Here is a 27,710-nt window from a genome sequence, read left to right on the forward strand (position 1 = left end):
TATACTCCTACTGCTTTTATACTCTAAGGATTCACTCGATCTCTCCTGTCTATACCTGACATATGCTTCCTTCTTTTTCTTAACCAAACCCTCAATTTCTTTAGTCATCCAGCATTCCCTACACTGCCAGCCTTTCCTTTCATCTTAACAGGAATATACTTTCTCTGGATTCTTGTTATCTCATTTCTGAAGTCTTCCCATTTTCCAGCCATCCCTTTACCTGCGAACATCTGTCCCCAGTCAGTTTTTGAACGTTCTTGCCTAATACCATCAAAATTGGCCTTCCTTCAATTTAGAACTTCAAAGTTTAGATCTGGTCTATCCTTTTCCATCACTATTTTAAAACTAATAGAATTATGGTCACTGGCCCCAAAGTGCCCCCCCCACTGACACCTCAGTCACCTGCCCTGCCTTATTTCCCAAGAGTAGATCAAGTTTTGCACCTTCTCTAGTAGGTACATCCACATACTGAATCAAAAAATGTTCTTGTACACACTTAACAAATTCCTCTCCATCTCGACCCTTAAAACTATGGCAGTCCCAGTCTATGTTTGGAAAGTTAAAAATCCCCTATCATAACCACCCTATTATTCTTACAGAAATTGAGATCTCCTAACAAATCTGTTTCTCAATTTCCCGATGACTATTAGGGGTTCAATAATACAATCCCAATGAGGTGATCATCCCTTTCTTATTTCTCAGTTCCATCCAAATAACTTTCCTGGATGTATTTCTGGGAATATCCTCCCTCAGTACAGCTGTAATGCTATCCCTTATCAAAAACACCATTCCCCCTCCTCTCTTACCTCCCTTTCTGTCCTTCCTGATGCATTTGTATCCTGGAACATTAAGCTGCCAGTCCTGTATATCATTAAGTCATGTTTCTGTAATTGCTATGATATCCCAGTCCCATGTTCCTAACCATGCCCTGAGTTCATCTGCCTTCTCTGTTAGGCCCCTTGCATTGAAATAAATGCAGTTTAATTTATCAGTCCTATCTTGCTCTTTGCTTTGTTCCTGCGTGCCCTGATTGTTTGACTCGCTTGTTTTCCCAACTCTATCAGTCATATATTGATCTCATTCTTCACTGTCTCCCTGCAACACCTCCCCCCCCCCCCCCCCCCCCCCACCTCCTCCCGCCAGTAGTTTAAATCCTGGCCAGCAGCTCTAGTAAATTTCCCTTCTAGTATATTAAGCCCCTTCCAATTCAGATGCAATCCGCCCTTCTTGTACAGGTCACTTCCACCCCTGAAGAGATTCCAATGATCCAAAAATGTGAAGGCTCCCTGTTCACCTGAAGGCTAACAGGGAGTCCAATTATTTAATCTGAAAGAGGACATCCAGAAACCTTTCTTTCCATGGATACTGCCTGACCCGCTGTGATCTCCAGCACTTTCTGTTTTCAGCTGTTCCTCTGCACAGCTCAGCAACGTCAGTTCAGAATACAGTACACACTCAAGGCTATGGAATGGGGAACGATGGATATTACAATTCTCAAAAGTAGAGGAATAAAGATACGCTGGTGGTTACGGTTAAATCTGTTACCGAAGAGCGGGAGAGTTGGGCGGGAATTGGAGCAGGAGATTTGAAATTTGCTGCGCTATTGATGGAAATTCATGAAGAATTCAGAATGAATGGATGCCTCTTGAACAAAAACACGTATGGTGTACATTTTAGGTTTGGGATTCCAGTTCTCGGTTGAGTAGGTTTACTAGACAATCGACTCATAAATCAAAGAGTGCAGACTGAAGCCGAACCTCCACAACAAGCGCAGAGGTTTGGGACCTCTTTAAATAAAAGGTGGATCTCCGTTCAGTTCCGCCTGTCCCCAGGAAACGCTACATCGCGGAGTCACGGCAACAGCGGTGTATCCAAATCGAGCCTGGCCCCGGATTGGCTGTTAGCCCTAACCCTGGACACCGTTGCTAACAACGTTGCCTCCTGAAATACACAACATTTTCTGAAACACCAAAAACAAATTGCTGGAGAAATTCGGCAGGTCTGGCAGCATCTGTGGAAAGAGAAACAAAGATAACGTTTGGAGTCCGGTGACCCTTATTCAGGGCAGCACTTTCTGGAGAAAAGTTTCGGTTCCGGCTCTCACTGCACCCTCCAGTTGGGGTAGGTCCCGATATTTTGCACCAACTTTGCACCCAACTGTCCTGCTGCCGATTTGCAAGCTGTATGATCTGAACCCGGAAAACAGATTTTGTTCGATTAACTGGCAATGTGCCCACTGATCCAACGGGGGCCCATTCCCGAGTGTCGTTGCTTTGATTTCGTTGCATTACAATGCCAAACAATCCAGGCAGATTTCAGTCGGAATGGTTACAAAAGAAAAAGAAATGTCGTTTCCCGCAATCCTTGCTTTAATCTAAAAGGTCTCCGATGTAATGGCGGGTGGTGACACAGCAATAACCCTCCACATTGGTGCTGCAGTGTAATTTGGTCTGAAGTTTTCCTAAAGTGAGTGTTTCTGAGGCTAAAGTCCCACCTGGTAAGATCTTAAGAAATCCAAACCAGCCAATGAAACTGTTTAACCTTCTTAAATACTCCTTGAACATCTCAACAAGGCTTGTTGCTGAAAGTCCTCAAGGATAGAAAAAACTGCAACTTATGGGGCTTCAGCCAAATACTCAACCCTCTAGGAAATACTTAAATGGATTTTGAACATTTAGAGTCATGTAGTCATAGAGATGTACATTACAGAAACAAACCCTTCGGTCTAACTCATCCATCCAATCAGTTTTCCTAAATTAATCTAGTCCCATTTGCCAACACTTGGCCTATATCCCTCCTATTCATGTCCCCATCCACATACCTTTTAAGTGCTGTAATTTTACCAGCCTCCACCACTTCCTCAGGCAGCTCATTCTATACATGCAACACCCTTCGCATGAAAAAGCTGCCCCTTTGGGCCCTTTTAAATTTTTCCCCTTGTGCCCTAAACCTATGCCTTCTAGTTATGGACTACCCCAACCCAGGGAAAAGAGCTTGGCTGTTTATTCTATCCATGCCCCTCATGATTTTATAAACCCCTATAAGGTCACCCCTCAGCCTCCGACACTCCAGGTAAAACAGCCCAGCCCATTCAGCTTCTCCCTATAGCTCGAACCCTCCAACCCTTGTAAATCTTTTCTGAACCCTTTCAAGTTTCATAACATTCTTCCTATAGCAGGGAGACCAGAATTATACACAATATTCCAAAAGTGGCCGCCCCAATGTCCTGTAGAGCCACAGGACACGGTGGCACAGGGGCGGCACGGTGGCACAGTGGTTAGCACTGCTGCCTCACAGCGCCAGAGTTCCGGGTTCAATTCCCGCCTCAGGCGACTGACTGTGTGGAGTTTGCATGTTCTCCTCCGGGTGCTCCGGTTTCCTCCCACAGTCCAAAGATGTGCAGGTCAGGTGAATTGGCCATGCTAAATTGCCCGTAGTGTTAGGTAAGGGGTAGATGTAGATGTAGGGGTAAGGGTGGGTTACGCTTCGGCGGGGCGGTGTGGACTTGTTGGGCCGAAGGGCCTGTTTCCACACTGTAAGTAATCTAATCTAAAAAAACATGACCTCACAACTCCTGTACTCAATACTCTGACTCATAAAGCAAACCATACCAAATGCTTTCTTCACTATCTTATCTACCTGAGATTCCACTTTCGAGGAACTATGAACCTGCACTCTCCAGGGCATTACCATTATGTATATAAGTCCTGCTAAGATTTGCTTTTCCAAAATGTAGCGCCTCACACTTGTCTAAATTAAAATCCTCCTTGTCAGCCCTTTGGCCTATCTGATCAAGGTCCCATTCTACTCTGAGATAACCTTCTTCACTCTCCACTAAACCTCCAATTTTGGTGTCATCTGCAAACTTACTCTCTATACCGCCTATGTTCACATGACAAAAAGCAGTGGGCCCAGCACTAATCCTTGTGACATACCACTGGTCACAGGCCTCCAGTCTGATGCAAATTACTTGTTTATTATTTCCCTCATCTCTTGTGGTGCCACACAAAGGCTGCTTTGCTGATCTTTGAGGGGTCCTATTGTCTCCCTAGTTACCCTTTTGTCCTCAATGTATTTATAAAAAATCCTTTGGATTCTCCTTAACCCTATTTGCCAAAGTTATCCCACGTTCTCTTTTTGCCCTACTGATTTCCTTCTTAAATATACTCCTAGTTTAGTGTGAGATTATGGGTTCAATGAAGAACTGTACATGAAGCATTCACTGGCATGTATCACTTTAAATGTTCCCTCTGGGCATATTCTGATTTCAGATAGAAAGTTGCATATTCCTGCACTAAACACTGTCTGAATTCAGTGCTAGTAATACTTTGTGTGCAGCTCCATGTGCAAAATTCAACATGATTATTTGCATTGAAATAATGTGCAGGTGTATGGGAAAAAGGAGATTGGCTGTAAGTAATTATGTTAATTTGAAGAGCTAAGGGTGATGCAAAGGGCCAAAAGGCCTCCTGCACAATAACACTTCTGTGATTCAATGAACTGTGGAGTGTAGGATGATCAGAGACCTCAAAACTACAGGATATTGACTGTCCATCAAAGCTCTCTACGTCAACTAATACAGTCACAGGTGAAAATTTGAGAGGGAAGAAAGCATGCTATTGTTGTTTGAGATATCAATAAAATGTATTTTTGTGTCCCATAGATAATCTAGAAGATAACAATGCCTCGTGGGAGTGCCTCAAGCAATCATTCCAACGCAAGTAATGGAGACATGGAGGGACTTGGTAGGAAATGTGTTTGGTATCTAAATTGTGTTGGGTTGGAGGTTTTTGTGTACTCGTCAACTACCTGTATACTAGACACCTGGTGCTTTTAAAAGTACAATGCATTCATCTTCCCTGCGTTAACCAATCTCCACCAAATCCACCTCTTAGGTTTCATGTTTGGGCCATTTTCAGAGGAGTGAAAGCTATTACGTCAATGCCTTCTCATTCCTTCAATCTGCCCCTTACTGCTCTCTGAGATCTTGGCTATTCTCTTACAGCTGAAACAGAGTTGGCAAAGCTGCAGCATCAGTTTCGAATCATGGAAGGAGACCGCCAGGCCTACACGCTCGAGTCACAGCAGCTGCTCAGGAAACAGTTGTAAGTATCAGCAACCTTCACCAGGCTGAAGTTGGAATGAAAATACAGTCAGCAAGTTTTGAGAAGATTTGTAGCTCAAGTTGAAGTTCTGGATGTAGGTTTCCTTGCTGAACCGGAAGGTTCGTTTTCAGATGTTTCGTCACCATACTAGGTAATATAATCAATGAGCCTCTGGTGAAGCACCAATGGTATGACCCACTTTTTATTTATGTGTTTAGGTTTCCTTTGGTTGGTGATGTCATTTCCTTTTTTTTTCAGGGAGTAGTAATTGGAATCCAAGTCAATGTGAGAATCGAAAGAATTCCAGTTGGAGTGCCATGCTTCTAGGAATTCTCGAGGGTGTCTCTATTTGGCTTGTCCTAGGATGGATATGTTGTCCCAGTCGAAGTGGTGTCCTTCCTCATCTGTATGTAAGGATATTAGTGAGAGTGGGTCATGTCTTTTTTGATCCAAAGACATGACCCACTCTCACTAGTATCTTTATATACAGATAAGGAAGGACACCTCTTTGACTGGGACAATACATCCATCCTAGGACAGGCCAAACAGAGACATGTGTGGAATTCCTAGAAGCATGGCAGTCCAACTGGAACTCTATCAACAAACATTATGTCTTGAATCCCATTTACTACCCCTGACAAAAAGAACAGGAAACGACATTTAAGGGCACTAAGGGTTTGAATATTTGGACAGAAAATTCCCTCTTCCAAATAGGTACCATTAATGGTGAAAATCTACAATTCATTCAATCACCTTCAAATATACTAGAGGAATCAGAATTGACTATTTCTTGAAACTAGGATAAATTTGCCCAGTATCAGCTTATGGAGTATTTGATGGGACAATGTAGAAGGTTTACATGGTTTTTAACCCTTGCTGTGTCTGTCCTGGAAGTGTTTAATATTGGAATCATTAGAATCCCTTGACAGCAGAAGGAAACAATTTAGTCCATCAAGTCTGCACTGACCCTCCGAAGGCCATCCCACCCAGACCTAGTCCCTGCCCCTAAATGCACCTAACCTACACATCCTTGGATGCTACAGGGTAATTTTTTTTGCATGGCCACTCCACCTAAGCTGGACATGTTTGATTGTGGGAGGGAACCAAAGCAACTGGAGGAAACACACACAGACATGGGGAGAATGTGCAAATTCCAAACAGAAAATCACCCAAGGCTGGAATCAAACACTGGTCCCTGGTGCTGTGAGGCACCACTGAGCCACCCTTCTTTGATAGTTTATCTTGGCATAAGTTATAAGTTTTATAAGTTACATTCTTTCTGATTTTAATGCTCACTATTTACGAGAGCATTAATTCCTGATCTTTCTGGTTTTGCCAGGGCGGAAATTGAGAACCTGGAAAAGGAACGTGAGGAGTTAATGTTGAACCTAAGGCTGTTAGACAGTAAACGCAACCAGAAAGAGGACCAGGAAAACATTGAAAGTGTTCAGAATATGCTCAGCTACCAGGAAGAACTGGAGGACCAGATTGCTAGAGAGAAGCAAATGATCATGGATCTTGAACATGAGGTGCAGATAATGGTCACTCACAACTCACTGGGGTGATTAGGAACTTCTGGAGTGGAACATGGTCTAACATGTCGTGAGACTATCTGGGAGTGATAGTGGGAGATTCTGAAGATTCTCTTGACTAGGCCTCATCGACAAACCACTGGGCAACTTACAGCCCAAAGAATTGACAGAACCTTGGGCAGCTCAGAGGCCACATCCTGGGTCCAAGAGGCAGTCCTGGGACAGTCGGTGGTTTTCCAGCGGGGGAAGATACCTGGCTTTAGGGATGGGGTTGGTGGGAGTGGATAGAGGTCCAGTTGCAAAGCGGGTGAGGGGTGTGAGAAAGAACCCAAATTGGGGATGGCTCAGGTAAGAATATCCGAGCAGGAAGAATAAGCGGACTATGCTGGTGTACAGTATTGGGACGAGGTGGTATTTCCAGCAAAACCTCTGCTTGGCCTTTATTGCCATGGATAAGGTGGGTTCAGACACTCTCTTAACAGAACAGAATCTTTGCTTCTGAGGACACTTCAGATATCTGGATAATACTTCTAAACTCAGGAAGGAGCAGGAACAAAATGCTTCTTGTACCCACTCTATTTTATAATCTTATCTGCCCTGTATCAAACCAGTGTTAATGTTTCCCTACTCCAGTGACCTTTCTTCAGGTGTGACTGGACATAAAGAGTGGGAGGAGAATATGTTAGGAGAACAGTGAAGCCAATTCTGCCCTTACTCCAACATCCACACTCTCCAGCCAGAGTCAACGGAAGTGTTTAAAGAGCATTCTCCTCTCTAATCCAACAATAGTCAGGCTAACAGCTGCCCTGGAGTCAAATCTGAAATTTTGTCCACCCCTCAGGCCCCTTTTAAATATTTTCCCTCAGACCTTAAACCTACGCCCTCTAGTTTTGGACTCCCTTACCCTAGAAAATAGACCTTGGCTTTTCACCCTATCCATGCCCCTCATGATGTTATAAACTTCTATAAGGTCACTCTTCAGCCACTGATTCTCCAGGGAACAAAACTCGAGCCTATTCGGCCTCTCCTTACAGCTCAAACCCTCCAATCCCTGCAACATCCTTGTAAATCTTTTCTGAACCCTTTCAAGTTTAACAACAGTCTCCTATAACAAGGAGACCAGAACTGAATGCAGATTTCTAAAAGTAGCCTAACCAATCTCCTGTACAGCCGCAACATGACATCCCAAAACCTTTACTCAATGCTCTAGGCATTGAAAGCAACTGTGCCAAACACCTCTTTTATCACCCTGTCTCCCTGCAACTCCACTTTCAAAGAACTATGCACCTATGTTCCTAGGTCTCTGTTCAGCAATAATCCCCAGGACCCTACCATTAACTATAAGTCTTGACTTGATTTGCCTTGCCAAAATGTAACATCTCACATTTATCTAAATTAAACTCCATCTGCCATTCCTCTGCCCATTGGCCCCTCAAGGTACCGTTGTACTCTGAGATAACCTTCTTCACTCTCCATTACATCATCAATTTTGGTGTTATCTGCAAACTTACTAACCATACCTCCTATATTCACATTCAAATAATTTATATAAATGATGAAAAGCAGTGGACCCATCATTGATCCTTGCAGAACACTGCTGGTGACAGGCCTCCAGTCTGAAAAACAACTCTCTACCACAACCCTCTGTATCTACCTTCAAGACAATTTGTATCCAATTGGCTCGCTCCCCCGGATCCCATGTGATCTAACCTTTCTAACCAATGTACCATGCAGAATCTTGTCGAATGCCTTGCTGAAGTCCATACCACTCTGCCATCATCAATCTTCTTTATCACCACTTCAAAAAAACTCAATCAGGTTCGTGAGACATGATTTCCCATGCACAAAGCTATGCTGACTACCCCAAATCAGACCTTGCTTTTCCAAATACATGTAAACCCTGTCCCTCAGTGTCTCTCCAACAACTTACCCAGCACTGACCATCAGGCTCACTGGTCTATAGTTCCTTGGCTTTTCCTTATCACCCTTCTTAAATAATGGCACCACATGCGCCACCCTATTTGTGCAGTTATTTCTTATTCCATATAATGTTGATTATTTATAGAAGTTATCTTTCTATTCAACTTCTTTTTAATAGATAAAGATATTGAAGCAAAAGATCTTTGAGCAGAAGAAGGGCTTGAGTAAAAATGTAAATGTTCAACTGATGAATGAACAGGCAGTGAAGAACATTGGAATCATGGAGGACAGGTTGGACAGGGTAAGAATTCTCAGAATGTGACCATGAACAGGAAAACATCAGCAATCAATAACAGACAATGGTGCTGACCAATTAATTCAAAGTAATGACAGGAAATGGTGAGACCCAAAATATCAGAAGACTAGAAGCTCAGAGAAATAAAAAGGGAGTCCTTTTACAGTCATGAAGTGACTGCCTCCCTTTTGTTTACCTCTTTTTGGGGCTCTGTCTTGCTTCATGCATGACCACAAGTATCAATATTTGAACATATCAGAGCTGAACATTTTCCAGCAGGACCACTGGATAGAAATCAAGATTCATTTCCACATACTGTCATGAGCAATCAGGGAGTAAAATACATAGAAAATTCGCAAAACAAATATTGAATGATGAATTAGATTGACGTCTTGTATGTTGCTCGACTTTCTAGTTTTGCTAATATTTGACGTATCAAACAAGGCATTCCTGCGCTCTCTCTCAACTATATTTCACGCTGTAAAGTCAGTGCTGTCTCACTTTACAAACACGAACAGACATAACACAACCAACTGGCATATAGCCAAACAGAATGAGTGAATACAATGGATTCTTTTGGGAGCTGGGACTTTGCTTTGGTCCCAACAACATTAATGCCTGTTATCATCTGTTTCAGTTGCTGCCCAGCTAACTTAATTTGAAGCAATACAAAGGTTTCTATCCCTACCTCTAGACCAGAAGGTAAGGGTTCAAATCTCACCTCAGGATATGATGGCCACAGAGGTACATCATAACATGTCCAAACAGGTCAGGTAAAACAAAACCTATCACAAAGCAGATGTTAAATTTACAATCCTTTTTAAATGCTCTGCTGGGTTAAGCAATGGTTTGTTTTGGCAGTAATGAGATGTAGCTATTAAAGGTGACAATATGTTTCTACTTTTCATAAGCTGTGTATTGCAGTTTCTCCCATAGCGGGCTCAAAGTTCAAAGGTTCATCTGTAGTATCATACATAGATTGATCTACAGAGTCTTTTACTGGATTTAGAACTGAAATGGGTTGGCTCCCAATTGATTCCATGAAGTTGCCAAACTTCCAGGATTGATCTGGAGCTTCCAGGAAATTAAGATTAAACTTTAGAAAACTGCTACAAACAAAACCCAAAAGTAAATCATTGGCGAAAGACGTCCTTACTTGAAATATTTAAGGCAAGGAAAGTTGGCTTTTTGATGGAAAGTCAAGAATTATCCAAACGAGTAACAAAAGGCCCTGATATTGACAAGTGGGTTTTCCAAGAAGGAATTGGGTTTTCAAATGGGAACCCTCCAAGTCCAGTTTTCTTGCTGGAGAGTTTTACTCCCACAGCCAGTGTATTTTATTTTACAAGATTCCTGCCCTGAGTCAGCTTCGTTGACAGGTTTGGCTCCTGGTCAGCCAAAGGGTTCTCCAGAGCAGCACACAGACCCAGGTAAAGAGCCTCCAGCTGCTTCTGGGAGTGAAGGGGGCTTCTGGTCCAATATCTGACCCTGGGGTGATATGATGTTTTAATTGGGAAGGGATCCATGAAGAGGAGGTAATTTTGTTGGGGGCTCAGGGAGAATCCATTGGCAGTGCTTCAAGGATACTTAACTTTTAGCAAGTTTTGAGAAGATTTGTAGCTCAGGTTGAGGTTCTGGATGTAGGTTTGCTCACTGAGCTGGAAGGTTCATTTCCAGATGTTTCATCACCCTACTAGGTCACATCTTCAGTGAGCCTCTGGGCGAAGCACTGCTAATAATTCCTGCTTTCTATTTATATGTTTGAGTTTCTTTGGTTTGGTGTCATTTCCTGTGGTGATGCCATTTCCTGTTCTTTTTCTCAGGGGGTGGTAGTTGTGGTCTAACTCAATGTGTTTGTTGATAGAGTTCCTGTTGGAATGCTATGCTTCTAGGAATTCTCATGCATGTCTCTGAACACAGTCCGCCGATTTCTCAGCAACAAACCCAAACAAGCAGACAAAACACGTCCAGAAACCCGAGCCACTCTCCCCTACATCAAAGACATCTCAAAAATGACTGCCAGACTATTAAGACCCCTTGGCATCATGGTAGCCCACAGACCCACCGACACACTAAAACAGCAGCTAATGAACTTGAAAGACTCTATACAGACAAGCAAAACTAATGTCATTTACAAAATACCACGCAAGAGCTGTAACAAACACTACATTGGACAAACAGGCAGAAAACTAACCATCAAGATACATGAACATCAACTAGCCACAAAATGACATGATTCTCTCTCACTAGTATCCTTATATAGAGATAAGGAAGGACACCACTTCAACTGGGACAACACATCCATCTTGGGACAAGCCAAAGACATGCACAAGAATTCCTAGAAGTATGGCATTCCAACTGGAACTCTATCAACAAACATATCGAGTTAGACCCCATCTACTGTCCCCTGAGAAAAAGAGCAGGAAATGACATCACCACAGGAAATGACATCACCAACCCAAAGAAACCCAAACATGAATAAAAAGCAGAAATTATCAGCAGTGCTTCACCTGGAGGCCCACTGAAGATGTTACCTAGTAGGGTGACGAAACGTCTGGAAATGAACCTTCCAGCTCATCGAGCGAACCTACATCCAGAACACTTACCTTTGCCCTAAAACTATCCCGTGCCTCCCCTGAGTTATTAGGCTTCCCATGGTCTTGGAACTTGGCCAGAGAGTCTGGAAAAGAGATTAAACGTGAATCTCCTAGCCTCATTATATTTTTATAGTCAGCTTTCTTTCTGAAAGTGGGCTTATTGCGTACCACTGTCTGTCTCTGTTAAACCTGAAATTGATCATTTTTGTGTCAAATTTGAGATTTTAATATTTTTAACATTTTACGCAGTCCCATTCTCTTGACATTAAATTTACTGCAAATGAATCTTTTCACTTTCCATCTAATATGGGAAAATGGGCATCATAAGGACAGAGGTGTTGGTCAATCCATTGTGAAAATGTGGAGATGCAGTGGACGGAGATAAGTAGTCAGGTGATGACTTTTCCAGGAATACGTCCAACCAAAATTGACAACTCTACTATCCTTTCACTTGGAATAATCTGTAGTCATTACTGCCCCTTATCTGCAGACCCTGAGGAAGTTTAATACCCAGCTTACGAAGAATGGGGAGTTGAGGGAGCAGATTGACACTCTACGTGTTGAGCGTAGAAGGTTTGAGCAGCTCCAGAAGAAACTGGGAAAAGTAAGTATTGAAAATCATTCTTGTTTGTCTCATTTTGGATAGTCTTTCATTCATGGCATATTCTCATTTTGCTCAAAGTATGAGGTACTCAGGGACTGCAGACCAAGGTTCTCTGACTCAAAAGTCCCCATTTCAGCATGGAAGTTTTGATGCCAACCTGCAGCAAATGTTTATTCATGCTCATTTATCTTTCACAGCAAAAAATATTTGGTGATACTTAGCTTTTAGTTTGCTTTTCTTGGGTGACTCTGAAGAGATTTGTGTTTATTGCCCATCCCTAGCTACTGCAAGTTCATGACAAGTTAACCACATAGTGGGAAAAGAGGAATGTATGTAGACATGCTGGCCATCTGCTGCCCTGTAATTACTGACATATCCAATTTATTGAATTCAATTTCATAACTGGTTAGGGTGGAATTCAAACCAGTGATCTAATTTAGACCCATTTGGGAAAATCTCAATCTTATTGTTGTACAGCAAGTGAACAACAGAGAGCAGAAATCTCCATATGCAGCACAGAAAGATGGTAAGTCAATGTGGGGCACTACAAAAACAATGCAAGAACATCTGGACTGTGACCGCCATGGTGGGGAATGGACAGGAAAGGAATGGGCATTGATGTAGACAAGATTTAGATGAGGAATGAGGAACTAGGGGAAGCAATGGCCTAGTGGTATCATCAATCGACCGTTAATTCAGAAACTCAGCTAATGTTCTGGAGTCTTGAATTCAAATCCTGCACCAGCAAATATAAAAAATATCTGGACTTAAGAATCTACCGATGATCATGAAACCATTGTGGATTGTTGGAAAAGCCCATTTTGCTCACTAATGTTCTTAAGAGAAGGAAGTTTGCCATCCTCACCTGGTTTTGTCTCCATGTGACTCCAGACCCACAGCAATGTTATTGACTCTCAACTGCCCTCTGAAATTGGGGGGGGAAGGGGGGTCTAGCAAGCCACTCAGTTGAATCAATCGCTACAAAGTCTCAATAAAGAATTGAAACTGGATGGACCACATGGCACCAGAAAAGACAACAGCAAGAACAGCTCTGTCAACCCTGCAAAGTCTTCCTTTCTAACTTCTGTGCATTACTCCCAAAATTGAAAGAGCTATATCACAGACTAGTCAAGCAACAGCCTGACATAGTCATACTCACGGAATCATGACAACGATTACAGACATCAGCATCACCATTCCAGGACAGACCTAACAGAGGTGACAGCAGAGTGGTAAACAGTTGGGAGGGAACTGTCCTGGGATCCTTAACATTGACTCTGGACTCCATGACATCTCATGCCTTCAGGTTAAACACTGGCAAGAAAACCTCCTACTGGATGCCACATACCTCTCTCGGCTGATGAAATAGTACTCCTCCATGTTGAACAACATTTGGAGAAGGAAATGAAGATGGCAAAGGCGGAAAGTGTATTGTGTGTGTGGAATTTCAAAGTCCATCACCAAGAGTGGCTGGGCAACATCACTATAGATCAAGCTGGTCAGTTCCTAAAGGACATTGCTGCTAGACTGGGTATGCAGCAGGTGGTGAGAGAATCAACAAGAAGGAAAAACATAGTTAACTTCATCCTTACCAATTTGCCAGCCATGACAGTGTCAGTCCTTGTGGAGATGAAATCTGCCTTAACATTGAGAGTAACCTCCATGGTATTGTGTGGCACTATCATCATGCTAAATAGGACAGACTTCAAACAGATCTAGCAACTCAAGACTGGACATCCACAAGATGCTGTGGGTCATCAACTACAGCATAATTGTACTCCAGCATAATCTACTACCTCATGGCCCTGCATATCCCCTCCTCAACTATAACCATCAAGCCTTGGGATCAACTCTGGTTCAATGGAGAGTGTCAGAGGGCATGGTAGGAGCAGCAGCAGGCATACCTAAAAAATGAGGTGTCAGTCTAGTGAAGCTATCAAACTGAACTACTTGCATGCCAAACAGCATAAACAGCAAGTGATCGACAGAGCTAAGAGATCCCACAACCAACAAGATCTAAGCTATGCAGTCCTGATACATTTAGTCATGAATGATAGTGAACAATTAAACAGCTCATTGGAGGCAGTGGTTCCAGAAATATGGAAGAGACCAACATATCAGTGCAAAAGATAAGGTTGAGGCATTCACAGCAATCTTGAGTCAGAAGTACCAAGTGGTTGATCAAGCTCAGCTTCCACCAGTAGTCCCCAGCATCACAGATACAAGTCTTCAGCCAATTTGATTCACTCCACGTGATATCAGGAAATAGATAGAGACACTGGATTCTGCAAAGTTTACAGGCCCTGACATATTCAGGCAATGGTACTGAAGACTTGTGCTCCAGAACTTGCTACTCCCCTAACCAAGCACTTTCAGAACAGTTACAACATTGGTACCTACCTGATAATGTGAAAAATTGTTCAGGTATGCCCTGTATATATAAAGCAGGACAAATCCAACCCAGCCAATTGTCGCCCCATCAGTACTCTTGATCATCAGTAAAGTGAAAGTAGATGTCATTAATAGGGCCATCAGGCAGCACCTGCTCAACAATGACCTACTCAGTGACACCCAGCATGGACTGCGAGGGACACTCAGTCCTGACCTCATTACAGCCTTGCTTCAAACATGGGCAAAAGAACTGAATCCCAGAGTTGGGGTAAGAGTGACAGGCCTTGACATCAAGGCTGTCTTTGGCCAAGTGTGGCATCAAGGACCCCTAGCAAAACTAGAATCAATCTATCAGGGGGCAAACTTTAAGTGATTGGAGTCATACCTGGTACAAAGGAAGATGGTTGTGGTTGTTAGAGGTCATTCATCTCAGCTGCAGGATACCTGTGCAGGTGTTCTTCAGGCTAGCGTCCTAGACCCAATCATCTTCAGCTGCTTTATCAACGACCATCCCTCCATCAAAAGGTTAGAAGTGGGAATGTTTGCCACTGATGGCATAATGCTTATCACCATTCATGTCTCCTTAGATACTGAAGCAGTTCATGTTCAAATGCCTCAAGATCTGAACAATGTCTAGGCTTGGGCTGACAAGTGGCAAGTAACATTTTCACCACACAAATGCCAAGTAATGACTATCTCCAATAAGAGACAATATATCCATTGCCCCTTGACATTCAATGGTATTATTATCACTGAATCCCCCACTATCAACAACGTGGGTGTTACTATTGACCTGAAACTAAACTGGACTCACCATATAAACACAGTGACTACAAGAACAGGTCAAAGGCTAGGAATACTTCAGTAAGTAACTAACATCCTGACTCCCCAGAACCTATCCATCATTGACAAGGCATAAGCCAGGAGTGTGATGGAATACTATCCATTTGCCTGGGGTGCAGCTTCAACAACACCCAAGAAGCTTGACACTATCTAGGACAAAGCATCCCAATTGGCACGACATCCACAAACATCCACTCCCTCCACTATGCTTAGTAGCAGCAGTGTGTACAATCTACAAGATGGTCTTTAGAAATTCACCAAAGATCCTTAGATAGCACCTTCCAAACCCACAACCACTTCCACCTAGAAGGACAAGGGTAGCGGATATTGGAACAACATCACATGCATGTTTCCCTCCAAGCCACTCACCATCCTGACTTGGAAATATTTCGCCGTTTCTTTGCTAAAATTTTAGAATCCCTTCCTAAGGGTATTGTGGGTCAACATATAGCAGCAGTTTAAAAAGGCAGCTCACCAGCATAATCTTGAGGGCAAGTAGAGACAAGCACTAAATGCTGGCCAGCCAATAACACCACTTTCCACAAAAAAAAGCTAGCGTCTGTAGAAATAAACTGAATAAACTGTGTTCTGCACCGAGTTACAAAGTAACATACAAGACAGACTACCCGCTCTTAGCCATGATTTAATTGAAGTGTGGGAACTGAATAGTTTCTACATTCTTTCCTGTGGTGTTGGCCAATCATGCACTGAAGGGGCAGTGATGCTGTTGTAGTTGTGTAGCAGTGGAGTAGCATTCCCTGTCATGTGGTCTAACCCCAGCTATTGTACGTGCCTCTCTCATTTTGATCAGGAACTTCTCGAGATTCGAAAGGAAATTGGTTCTGTGATTGACACTTCAACTGCTGCATACGAAGCTAGGTGAGCTATCACACCCATGGGACAACCTTCTCAACTATATTTATGTGTATTAACAGATAACAGATCATCAGTGTTCTGAAATATCCCATCACACTGAGGTCAGAATGATTATCAAATGGAGAATGCTGGAAACCCATTTACGTGAATTGCTGCCAGTGCATTGGATATGACTGAAACATTGCGTGTGTGAAACTGAACTCAGTACAGCTGATAAAAACGGCCTAGAGATTACCCCAACACATGCAGCCTGTCCTACACTTTGCTTTCCTCTTTAGTTCTGCATATAGCTGTTTCCAATTTGGAGAATATAAAACAAATGAAATGCTGTGGCATTGAAGTGCATTTATATTTCAGAGTTCCAACCTGATATCAAGAGTCTTAAGACACAAAGAGAGAGCTGTTTGCAATTAATTCCCTGTACATTCCCAGTTGAAGCAGTGCAAAGATGTGGCATATCCATCAGCAAGGTCATAGATCACAGCCTGCATTGAGTTAACTGATTTCAAGCAATTAAAACATTGTGATTGGGCTGAGTACCCAAGGGCTGGAATCAGGGAACAACAGCCTTGTTCCTGATCCCTAGCTAACAATTCCACGGAGATTGGTTATGGACAGGATCTGGCCTAACTTTAATACCCCCTGTGGTCCAGCACAACACAGGTACACACCATCACAGTTAAAGCATGTAGTTAACTCTTAAGTGGTCTGGAAAACCATTCCGTTATCTCAAGAGCCAGTACAAAGTATTGAACTGCAGTAGTTCAAGGAAATAACCAGTGCTACTTTCTCAAAGACAGCTAGAAAATGGGCAAAAATGTTGGTCTTGCTAAGACTGATGTACTGAGGGGTGGCCTGTGCCTGTGGAAGCAAACTCCAGAAAGGAATCAGCATCTTGCAATAAGAGTGGAAGAGAGTATTTCTTTTTCTGTGTAAGATTGGAACAGCTGAGCTCTGACTGATCTCCTTGCGATGATCTGATGTAGGGATGAGGCACAGACAAAGATGCAGCAAATGAAGGAGAAGGCAGAAAAGGACCTGGCACTGCATGCGGCTGAGATGAAGGAACTTCAAAGAGTTATTGACCACGATAGGAAGCTGAAGGAGTTTATGGGAATTAAAACTCAGGAGCGATTGAGTGAAGATGAGGCATTACACGGCTTCCACAAGCGAGGTAAAAATAATGTTAAAAATCCCTTCATTAGCAGAAACATCGGTTATTAGTAGGAGTATGCTGCATGAGGGGCATGTGTTTTTAATTCTCCAAGTGCGGATGTCACTAGCAAGTTTGGCATTTATTGTCCATGTATATTTAAGCAATAATGATACAACTGAGTTTCTCAGTCAGAAAGGAATGGAGCATTGGGCAGAAAAGTGAAGCTTGGTAGAAGAACGGCCATGATTGTGATGAATGGTCATGGAGTCCACATCTTATACTCCTGTTCCTATTTCTAAAGTTCCAAGAGTAGTTAAGTTCACATCAGTGACAAATGGAGATCCTGACCAGGTAAGGGCAGCAGTTCTCCTTCCCTGAAGGACTGTGGTAATCCAATTGTGTTTTTATTACAGTCTGATAGCTTTGTGGTCAAATTTACCGACAACAGATTTTTGAAAACTGAATTCAAATTCTCAAACTGGACTTGTGAGAATTAAGCTCAAACTTCTTAAATTACAACTCCATATATACTCAGACACTACTGTATCACTCTTTAAAGTTGCTACATAAATGCAAATCTCTCTTTAATATTCACTGGTGTCCTTAAATCTTATCCTCAGAACGTGGAGACTCAGCGAGGAAAAAGAAGGACACAAGGGAAGAGACTGTGGAGATGTATGAAGCTGCCTTCCAGCAGATCCGAGCACTCACAGGAGAGGACAATCTGAATGTGGTGGTGGCAAAGTTCAAAGAAGGTGAGGCAACACTTGCAGTGCACCATGAGGGAGAAATTTAGTTGAATAGCACAGTCAGAACCAGTTTCTCTGGTTCAGGGGAGAGGGTGTGAGGGCTAATGGAGGGACCTGGAATTAGGAGTATGGTAACAGTGGGTGGGCGGGGTGGAGTAAGGGAAGGAGTCAATCACAGAATGTGTATTGTGGTGTCTGGTTATGCTGTTCGATCAGGGATCATCAGTTCTCAAGATGCTGTCTTTCATTCTTTTTTTAAAATGTGATGGCGGTTGTACCATCACAAAGCAATCCCAGCATCGTTTAAAATTCTACTCTTGAGAAACACAAGGACCCCACCATTCTAATGCTTAACAGACAGTAGCACTGTCATTATAGCAGGATATGTTTTATTTACAGAAATAATTGTCCATTAAGTAACTCTGTTTAGAAATATGAACAGGAAGCACTGAACATTATTCTGTAGGGCTGGCAGCATGTGAAAAAAAGAAACAAAGTTAACATTTTGTGAGGAATACACATATATATTTATGGACTGTGAGGAACTGAATATGGAACTATCTGGACATTTCTGGGTCGAGGAGGCTTTATCATGTGATTTCTTAAAAATCAAATGTCAAGGGGTCAAAGAAAACAGTGGATTATTTACTGAAAAAGCAAGTTATTTTTAAAGAAACTCTGGAGCTTTTGAGAGAGATAAGAACTGAATTTAATGCCTTCAATTGCTGGAAACACTGATGTAGAAAAAACCCCAGGGTCTGTGCATTTTGTTGCTGGGTGTGTGAGAAATGGGGAAGGGTGTTGTTTTCGCAGATGTAGCAAAATGGGTAGTGATAATAAGCTTAAGCATAGCGCTGACAAACAAGTATATAGGACTGCTGCAGGCAAAGATCAGGTTAGCAAACTTCTGGGCAAAACAAGTTTGTGCAGGCAGAAAAGCAGAATAGAAAACACTAGCACAGCAAGTGTTAATATAGTTACAAAACGGTTGCAGCTAACGGCCCAAGGAGATAGAAGTAGAATCTAATCAAGATAAGGAGAAGTCACGTAGGGGCAGTCAGGTCACAAGTTAGGCAGAGAACTAGGGTGATTGGGTAATGTAGGAGTCAGGAGAGGTGACCTCACGCTGCTCAAAGGTATAACTGTATACTTGTTTAAATGCTCTTTAGTCATTTGTTTTAGCATTTGACAAGATCGGAAAATAAATTGTCTTGTTTCCAGTTTTGGTGGTCATGGCTAATTTTGTTAAGTTTGTTTCTAACAGGTGTATTCACAAATTTTGAATATGAGTTGTTGTTGAAGATACTTGCAGTGGAAAGCAGCTCTCTCTGTTAGCAAGAAACAAACCGTAAAGCAGAATTAGCTAAAAGTACTTTGAAAATCTCACAAAGTTTTAAAAATCATAACTTCTAGCTATTTCCCATCTGAATCTGGTCTGAAGATCTTCCATAATTCTGCAACTCTCAGCAAATTGAACATCTTGACAGGGAATCAAAGCAAAAATGAGAAATCAACTCATTCTATTAAATGAATTCATACTCTTGACTATGATGGTGTTGTTATTTCCTTTTTTACCTATTTTTCCAAACCCATCTAGAGCTGAGTTATCTGTCTGTATATGAACAAGTGTTTGGGATTAAGGGGATATAATTTTATTCTGAATAGTAATTTAGTTCATTATTTTGCCACATTTGAAGAATAAATCTTGCTTATAGCAAATGAGTCTTTTTTTGAGTTCATACTCTGAAACTAATATAAAAGAGAGACAAATTTGCTGCTTTGATTCAATAGACATTTATATTTTTCGTATGGTTCATGAGTAGTGGGACTTGATTACATGGTAAAAACAATGACTGCAGATGCTGAAAATCAAATACTGGATTAGTGGTGCTGGAAGAGCACAGCAGTTCAGGCAGCATCCAACGAGCAGCGAAATCAACGTTTCGGGCAAAAGCCTTTCAAAGGGCTTTTGCCCGAAACGTTGATTTCGCTGCTCGTTGGATGCTGCCTGAACTGCTGTGCTCTTCCAGCACCACTAATCCAGGACTTGATTACATGCACACTCCTCCCATCAGAGTTGTTGTAATTTTAACTCAATTACTTTTCATCAGTAATCCAAGGGTGTTGGTGATAATGACTGTTGAAATGGCAGCATGAGAGATTAGGGTTTCTGTTACCTCCTTAACGGTTGGAAAAGGGCTAAATATCTTCATTCTAACTCTCAAATTACACGGTGTTTTTCTCTGACAGTGGAAGATCGGAACTTTGCATTGTTTAATTACATCAATGAGCAGAACAGTGAAATTGAGAGACTGCAGGAGGAGATTGCTGATGTAAGTATTTACAAACATATATTTTATTTTTAATAACTAATCATTCTTCAGAAACATGGGTAGAGGGTGTGAAGACTGGCGCCCAACTTCAGTGACCCACTGAGGCAGATTCCAAACCCATTTTCAATCTATGTCTGCAGAGAGGTGTTCGATTATCTGGGAGGACATCAGTCAGTAGTGCAGGAGTAAAATTCTTTGGTGACAGTCACCTTTATGACAGCTCAATGCAATTCTTAGTATTCAAGTTGTCCAGCATCATTAGTGAGAAATAAGATCCAGAAATTTCCATGAGCTGGTGAAGCCTAAAAAAAGAATCTGAAGGGAAGGATATTTATGAAATTATTTGTTCCAAAGATATCCTGGCCAATGTTTATCCTTCAACAAATATGACTTAAAAATGGATCATTTGTTCAGTATCTCATTGCTGTTTTAGGGACTCTGTTGCAGCCATATTGGCTGTTACATTTCCCCACAAAATAGCAACCACTGCACATCAAAATTAATTAAGTGACTGTGAAAACTGTCACTTGGCATATCTTGTGTTTTTGAAAAGCATCATATAAATGTAGGTTCCTAAATTAATTTCTGAAGAAGGCTCCTTTTGAAAGTGTTTCCTTTAAAGTATTAGTTTATCCATTCAATCCTCTGACAACTCAGTTCCTCTCCTGCACACTTGTTTTTTAATGTAGATCCAGGCACAAATTGAAGACTTCAAATCACAAGAACAACAAAGGGAGCAAGAACATCAAGTTATTCTAAAGAAGATCGAAACTCAACAGGAGGAAGCAAGCAAACAGGCCACCAAATATGACAACAGAATCAGAGGGATCAGAAAGATACTCGACCAACTCAAAGAAAGTAAACAAAAACCTAAATATTTATTGCATATTTATTTATTATATCAGTGACATGCTCAGTGATTGTATGCCCACTTCAGTCAGAAGCTATAGGATTTGAAACCCCTCCAGAACTGTAGAAATAAATGGAGACCATACTTTAGCTTGGAAATCAAAGGTAGCATCCAAAGTGGATATCCTCTGTCTTGCATGGGTAGAGAGAACTCATAAAAGCCATCTTGCTTCATAGGACTAACCTGTTACTGACTGGGAGAAAATTATTACAGACATGGATGAACTGTTCGCTGGTGAGACAGTTGATTAGTCCACAAATCATTTCATGACTTCACACTGTTCTGCAGATGATGAAGAATTGAGACTGTAACAAACAGCTATCCAAGAGTGCAATTTAAGCAATGTCAATGGAAGACAAAGTTCTACTGTTAGAACGTCTTTTCATCCTGTCTTTGTCACCTCCACTTCTGAAGATGTTCACTTTAGCTGAAGTACGGATCCAAAGATACTTGACAGTCCTCCTATGAGATATTATCGACCACAATAAGCTGTTGTCCTTTCTCCAGAGCAATACATCTGGATAATATGTCTAGTACCTGAAGGGATGAGGGTGTGGAAGCATATAAATTCAAATATATCTTTTTAAAAAATTCACTCATGGGACATGGCTGTCACTGGCTAGACCAGCTTTATTTCCCATCTCTAATTGTCTAGAGGGCAGTTAAGAGTCAACAATATTACTGGGGGGGGGGGGTCTGGAGTCATGTATAGGCCAGACCAGCTAAGGATTACAAATTTCCTTCCCTGAAGGACATTAGTGAACCAGATGGGTTTTTCTAACTCTTGAGCAAACAATGGCCAGAATTTTGTGGTCAATAAATGAAGTGAAGGCACAAATCACTGACAACAAACATAGCTACTCAAAGATCCAGCAACCTTTTGTAGCATTTATTTTCTGGGCTTAAATTGAATTTGGCATCAAGTGAAGGGTTTCTCCAAACATCCAGCAACTATAAAGCTACCATAAAGCCGGTTAGTAGCCAATAAATTGAAGAATTCCCACAGGTGGCAAGCTATGAATTAAAATATGCTGATATTTCATTTTATAAATTTTAGAGAATGTAATAAAATTACAATATAAATATTAAAGTAATTGTTCAAATACTATAGGTTCTTAGAAAAAAGTCATTTTTATGTTTAAAAAAATCAAACATTCGTCATAAATTGGAAAAATTTGGCATTCCACAGTTTTTAAAAAATAGCCTTCCAGGTCAAAGGGTTTGCCCAGTGAGCTAATACAACATTCCTTATTAGTAAGGAATAACTTTTTCAGGGATTTTTAATACCACTATTATAGCTAAGAAGACAAGTTCTCAGATCAGTGACTATTAAAGATTGCTGTCTTTGGGAATTTCAATGGCCCAGCCTGTCAGGGAGCAGGGAATCACTGGCAGCACCTTCTGAGTTTTACTGAGCATAGGTTGATGACAGCAGATGCTGCCAGCTTCAATACACAATGATAGCAAGTGCTGACAGTTTCTGTGTCCTTACAACTGCAAAATCTGACCCAAGGTTTCAGTGAGCCAATCTGTGGAACAGGCCCTGGGAAAGATGGTGGATCAGTAAATATGATCTATTCAAAGGCAAATTTAATAGATTTCTTTCTGAGAGTAACATGTTAAATTACTGGGTGGAATCTTGTTTTTTGAGACTAAATTTGGAGGTGGGTGCTCTAGAAGTGGGCTTTTGGAAAGAATTGACTTGGTTATAGTGGAGCCAGGTAATAGAAGACAGTTGTATTCACTGTGGTTTGGAGGAAGAAGCTTATCCAGTCAGGTAGATGGCTCAAATATAATGTCATTTGTGACCACGTGTTTCCTATGTTTGCTGAACAAGATTGCATTCATGACTGTGATTCCAGGCTGGGATATCAATGAGTTGTTAAAGATACGGGTGGCACAGTGGCTCAATAGATGGCACGGTGGCTCAGTAGTTAGGACCGTTGCCTCACAGGGCCAGGGACCCAGTTTCAATTCTAGCCTTGGGTTACTATCTGTGTGGAATTTGCACATTTTTCCCTGTGTCTGCATGGGTTTCCTCCCATAGCCTAAAGATGTGCAGGTTAGGTGGATTGGCTATGCTTAATTGCCCATATTGGGCAGGGATGCCTAGGTTAGGTGGATTAGTCATGGGGAATGCAGGGTTACAGGGGACAGGTGTCAGTCTGGGTAGTATGTTCTTCACAGAGTAGATATGGACTTATTGGGCTGAATGGACTGTTTCCACACTATAGGATTCTATTCTATGCTTATGAATAAAATGTTATATATGTGAAAGAGCATTTTAATTGGAAGTTATTCCATCTACAGAAATTGATTCACTATTTAATGGAATGAACTGCGATCGATCTGTTTTGGATGAAATGTTGGGATCTTCATCTGGAATCCGGGATAATAATGTAATGCAGTACCTGGGCCTCATTGAACAGCGCACCAATGAACTACTGTCTATCCAATCCTACCTTGCATCTAAGGTATCGATAAATTATGTCCTCCATGCACACTCTGCTTTCATGGTTTATTTTAAGTTTTGCAGGAGGGAAGAAAGCGATTTCCACTTCTGTAGATATTTTTATTCTAATGAACACTCAGCTGACAATTGTGTGAGCTGACATAGTGAAAGAACTCTCATAAATACCATGAGCTGAACAGTATCCTTTAAGTGGAGTCTGATACTAGTCCTGAATTGACTCAGGTAAAGGTTTATACAGAAAGCTGATTAAATTCAGTTCAGGCCGTGTTCGTGCATGCTGAGTCTCTTTGACAATGCTGTCAATTACTATTCTACATCCTTTTCATTCCAGGATTATGACAAGCCTTATGACCCACGGGAAGCTGCCATTTTGTTAATGGGCCAGAATCTGAAAAAGCCTCCACCACCGGTCTACATTGAACCTCCCAGCACAGGGTCTGTACCTCCCATCTCAAATCCATCAGTAATTTGGGGGAGGGGCAGAGATCAACATAATCATGAATACGTGGAGATTGCAAGCTGTTCTGATTCATATTTTCAATTCATAATTTTCTTCTTGGTTTATAAATCACTTTGTTTCACACCATTTCCCAAACAAGCTGTGCAGTTACTCTCTCACTGCCCCCCTGCAGGGTGGCTCACATGAGGAATGGTACAAAGTACACCAGGAGCAAAACTGGTCTTTGGGGGCAGTGCAAATATAGTATTAGCAGAGCAGCAGCCCACTCTGAATGAAAAAAGACAAGGCAGAATGTAAACATGCTAGTCTAAATGTTAACTAGTTACTGTGTTCAGTAGAGGTGAAAATTGGTGATGAGAGGTGGTCAGAGGGGAGTGCAAAGAGATTACAGTTACATTTCTTCCCTGATGATGTGGATTGGAGAGTTCATTAAGTGATGGGTAAAAATTTAACTCTTCCAGAAATGATAATGACAGTGACGTGGAGTCTCCAGTGACTGATGAGGAGGAGAGGCCCCTGACTCAGAATGAACTACGGCAAAGAATATTGAAAGGGGTAAGGTCAGACTATGTGACCTATTAAAGATATTACAACCTCCTTCCCCTGCAATTAACTGATTAATATGTATATTACTGTAATAAAGCTCCAGCTCCTCCCCTGCAGTTAAGTTTGGTTTGAACCCAATCACATTCCAGACGCCAATCCTAAAAACCTTTATTTATGTTGCCTTTCCACCATCCTTGAGATGCTGACTCCTTATCACTGCAAGTACCACTAAACAGAGCTGACAATCCTATGATACCTTGTCCAAGTGACAGCTGACCACAGAAAACATTACAGCACATGCTCATCACAAAGGTTCATTATAAAAGGTAACTCCTGATGGTTGTCTTAATGTCTTTCAGCTGTTCACAATTTAAATTGGATATTGTGTACTGTCCCAACCTCGCTGTTTTTTTTCCTCAGTTCTCATTGTTGGCATTGGTTTGCAATAATTCAGTTCTTCCAAACGTCATATAAGCCAATCTCTTTTTAAATGACTTATGACTTTAGTATTTAAACAGTGTTGGATCATTTGGCTAACATAATGGAAGGAGAAAGGTTGCATAGAGAAAGCAGGGATTTTGAAACTCCAAAGATACCCAACAATATTTCCTTTGGAGTTCAGAATCGAGATACCAGCAATCAGTGATCCCAACAAGGGTCGACTGGTCAAGCTGCAGGTGTCAATTGTCTCTGAGTCAGAACAGTTGGTTTAAGTCTCATTCCAGAGACTACAGCCTAACGTCCAGGCTCCACACTCCAATGCAGTACTGAAGGGGCACTGCATTGTTAAAAATGCCATGTTTTAAATGTATGTAAACAAAAATTTAGAGTTTCTTCTCAGATAGATGAGGAAAAATCACATACATTTTAGGGCTAGGAGAGTTCTTTATAGTATTCAATTATATTTATCCCTCAACCAACATCAGATTATCTAAAACAGGATTATCAGGCTATTATCACAGAGTTGTAATATATTCAGATACTGACAAGGAAAGGATGTAGAAGATTTTACATTCTGTGGCCAGAGACTGATACACAGCTGGCAGTTAGTCAGCAGGAGAACTCAGATTTGTTAACTGTGGCGTTTGAACTTTATCTGTATAACTTGCACTATTCCTTCTGTGACTGGTGTGCCATAGTGTTAATGAGTTCAGTTTTTTCCTTTCTCAAATGTTTTCAGGTGATGAAGAAAGAAGCAAAGGCTTTAAAGAAAAGCAGCCATTATGACCACTAACTGCAAAAGTTCTGAAGGCCTCAAAGCAGTACTATCAACCAAGAAATGCTGAAGAAGATCATATTCACAAGATTTACCACTTCATGCTTACAGAAATTACCATGACTGCACCATATTCTCTTTCCAGTCTCTTTACTCAGTATGTTTTTTCCCTAGATTTGTTCATGGGATGTGGGCATCACTGGCTAGGCCATCTCTCAATACCCTGGAGGAAGTGATGGTGAGTTGCCTTCTTGAACCAGTGTAATCGTTGGCATGTGTAGACACTCACAGTGCTGTTAGGAAGGGAGTTCTGTGTTGACTCTTTGCTGGCTATCAATTTTAGATCACAGTGCATTTTTTTAATTAGAAGTCCTTGTAATTGCAGAAAAAGCATGAATGGAATTAAATTATTGCCCCTTGTATAATTCTGCCGAGAGGAACTTGCCAGGTCACTCTAAATAGTATTAGCTATGAATTTGCTTATAGATGCAGATTGTTGAAGCTGAGAATTAGAAACTCCAAGAGTTAATTAATTGGGATAATCACGGTCATGGAAACACTGTAGATCATTAATAATAAATATTGAACTGTAGCAATTACAATAAGCTATTCTTTCATAGTTAAATAGCGAGAAGCATATTGCCTCTTTGATTCAGTGAATATGATTCAGTCTGGACAGTGACTTCACCAGATCTTCCTGCCCCAAATTAGTTGGAAATCTCTGTTGAAAGGCCATTGGGTACAGAGTTATGTTTGAGAGCAAAAGGACATTGAGTGAGAAACTCAGTGTTTGTCGTAATCTTTAAAGAATTTAAACTTCCATACCACGGCTATTATCTTCTGGTTATGCTGATGTAAAATGCCTTTGGTAAGTTTTTTCCCATTAAAGGCACTATGTAACTACAGTTATTATTGTTGGCATGAGGTTTAGTTATCTGACTATAACACCAAGTTGCATTTATAATATTACTTTCAACATGATGACATGTCCTAAGGCTCTAAAGAGAAACCATGCTGAATCTTTAAGTGTAACATTCTGAAAGCTAAGCTTCTTGTTGATTCAATTTACACGAGTTAGATCACGGTGTTTCAACTTGATTAGAGTGTTTCTCTGGTCTACTGTCTATAAGAACAGAAAAATTTGTGACAGCATTTAATCCACTCTGATAGATGTGTAAAATATGGGTTTTCTGTCACACTCTGTAATAATTTACTGAGGCTCCTTCCATCACTTAGAAGGACAAGGGCAACAGGTGCAAAATATTTCCAGCTCTAAATATCCCTGCAAGTCAGATACCCTTTGTTATCGTGTGAAAATAGCTTTCACATTCCAACAATGAATACAGATATTTGCTGTTTAGAATGCATTCTAATGATACATTTTAATTTTAAAGTGGTTTGAAATGTAGGCAACTTAGTTGAACACTACTGCTAGCCATGCCCATCATTTTCACTTTAGCATGGTTAGTGTGTGACTCAGTACCTCTTCAGCCAGGACTCTTGCCTTTCAGAACTCAGGGTAACTCCTTAGAGTTCACTTCTCCCTTGAGAATTAGCAAATAAAGGACACTTTTAATCTTGGAAATTCCAGAATCTTTTGTTTTAATTTGCAATTAAAAATAACAAAATAATTCTAAATTTTCATATTCAATATTAATCTGATTGTAATTTATAAGTAAATTCACTTCTTGTACAAATAAAATA

The 27,710-nt window shown here is 41.2% G+C and overlaps 1 protein-coding gene across 1 annotated transcript; it reads left to right on the forward strand.

The window, feature by feature from the left end:
* The first annotated feature begins 1,873 nt into the window (after positions 1-1,873).
* odad1 (outer dynein arm docking complex subunit 1) lies at positions 1,874-27,606 on the forward strand. Its single transcript, XM_072586377.1, has 15 exons — positions 1,874-2,121; positions 4,664-4,745; positions 5,006-5,105; positions 6,445-6,634; positions 8,736-8,858; positions 11,940-12,053; positions 16,099-16,166; positions 17,150-17,337; positions 17,940-18,074; positions 20,319-20,401; positions 21,091-21,259; positions 23,622-23,785; positions 24,116-24,219; positions 24,706-24,799; positions 25,971-27,606. Exons 2-15 carry the CDS (start codon positions 4,682-4,684, stop codon positions 26,022-26,024), a joined length of 1,650 nt encoding a protein of 549 aa, XP_072442478.1. The 5' UTR covers positions 1,874-2,121; positions 4,664-4,681; the 3' UTR covers positions 26,025-27,606.
* The last annotated feature ends 104 nt before the right edge of the window (positions 27,607-27,710 follow it).

This window comes from Chiloscyllium punctatum, chromosome 16, assembly GCF_047496795.1.
Source record: "Chiloscyllium punctatum isolate Juve2018m chromosome 16, sChiPun1.3, whole genome shotgun sequence".
Lineage (NCBI taxonomy): Eukaryota > Metazoa > Chordata > Chondrichthyes > Orectolobiformes > Hemiscylliidae > Chiloscyllium > Chiloscyllium punctatum.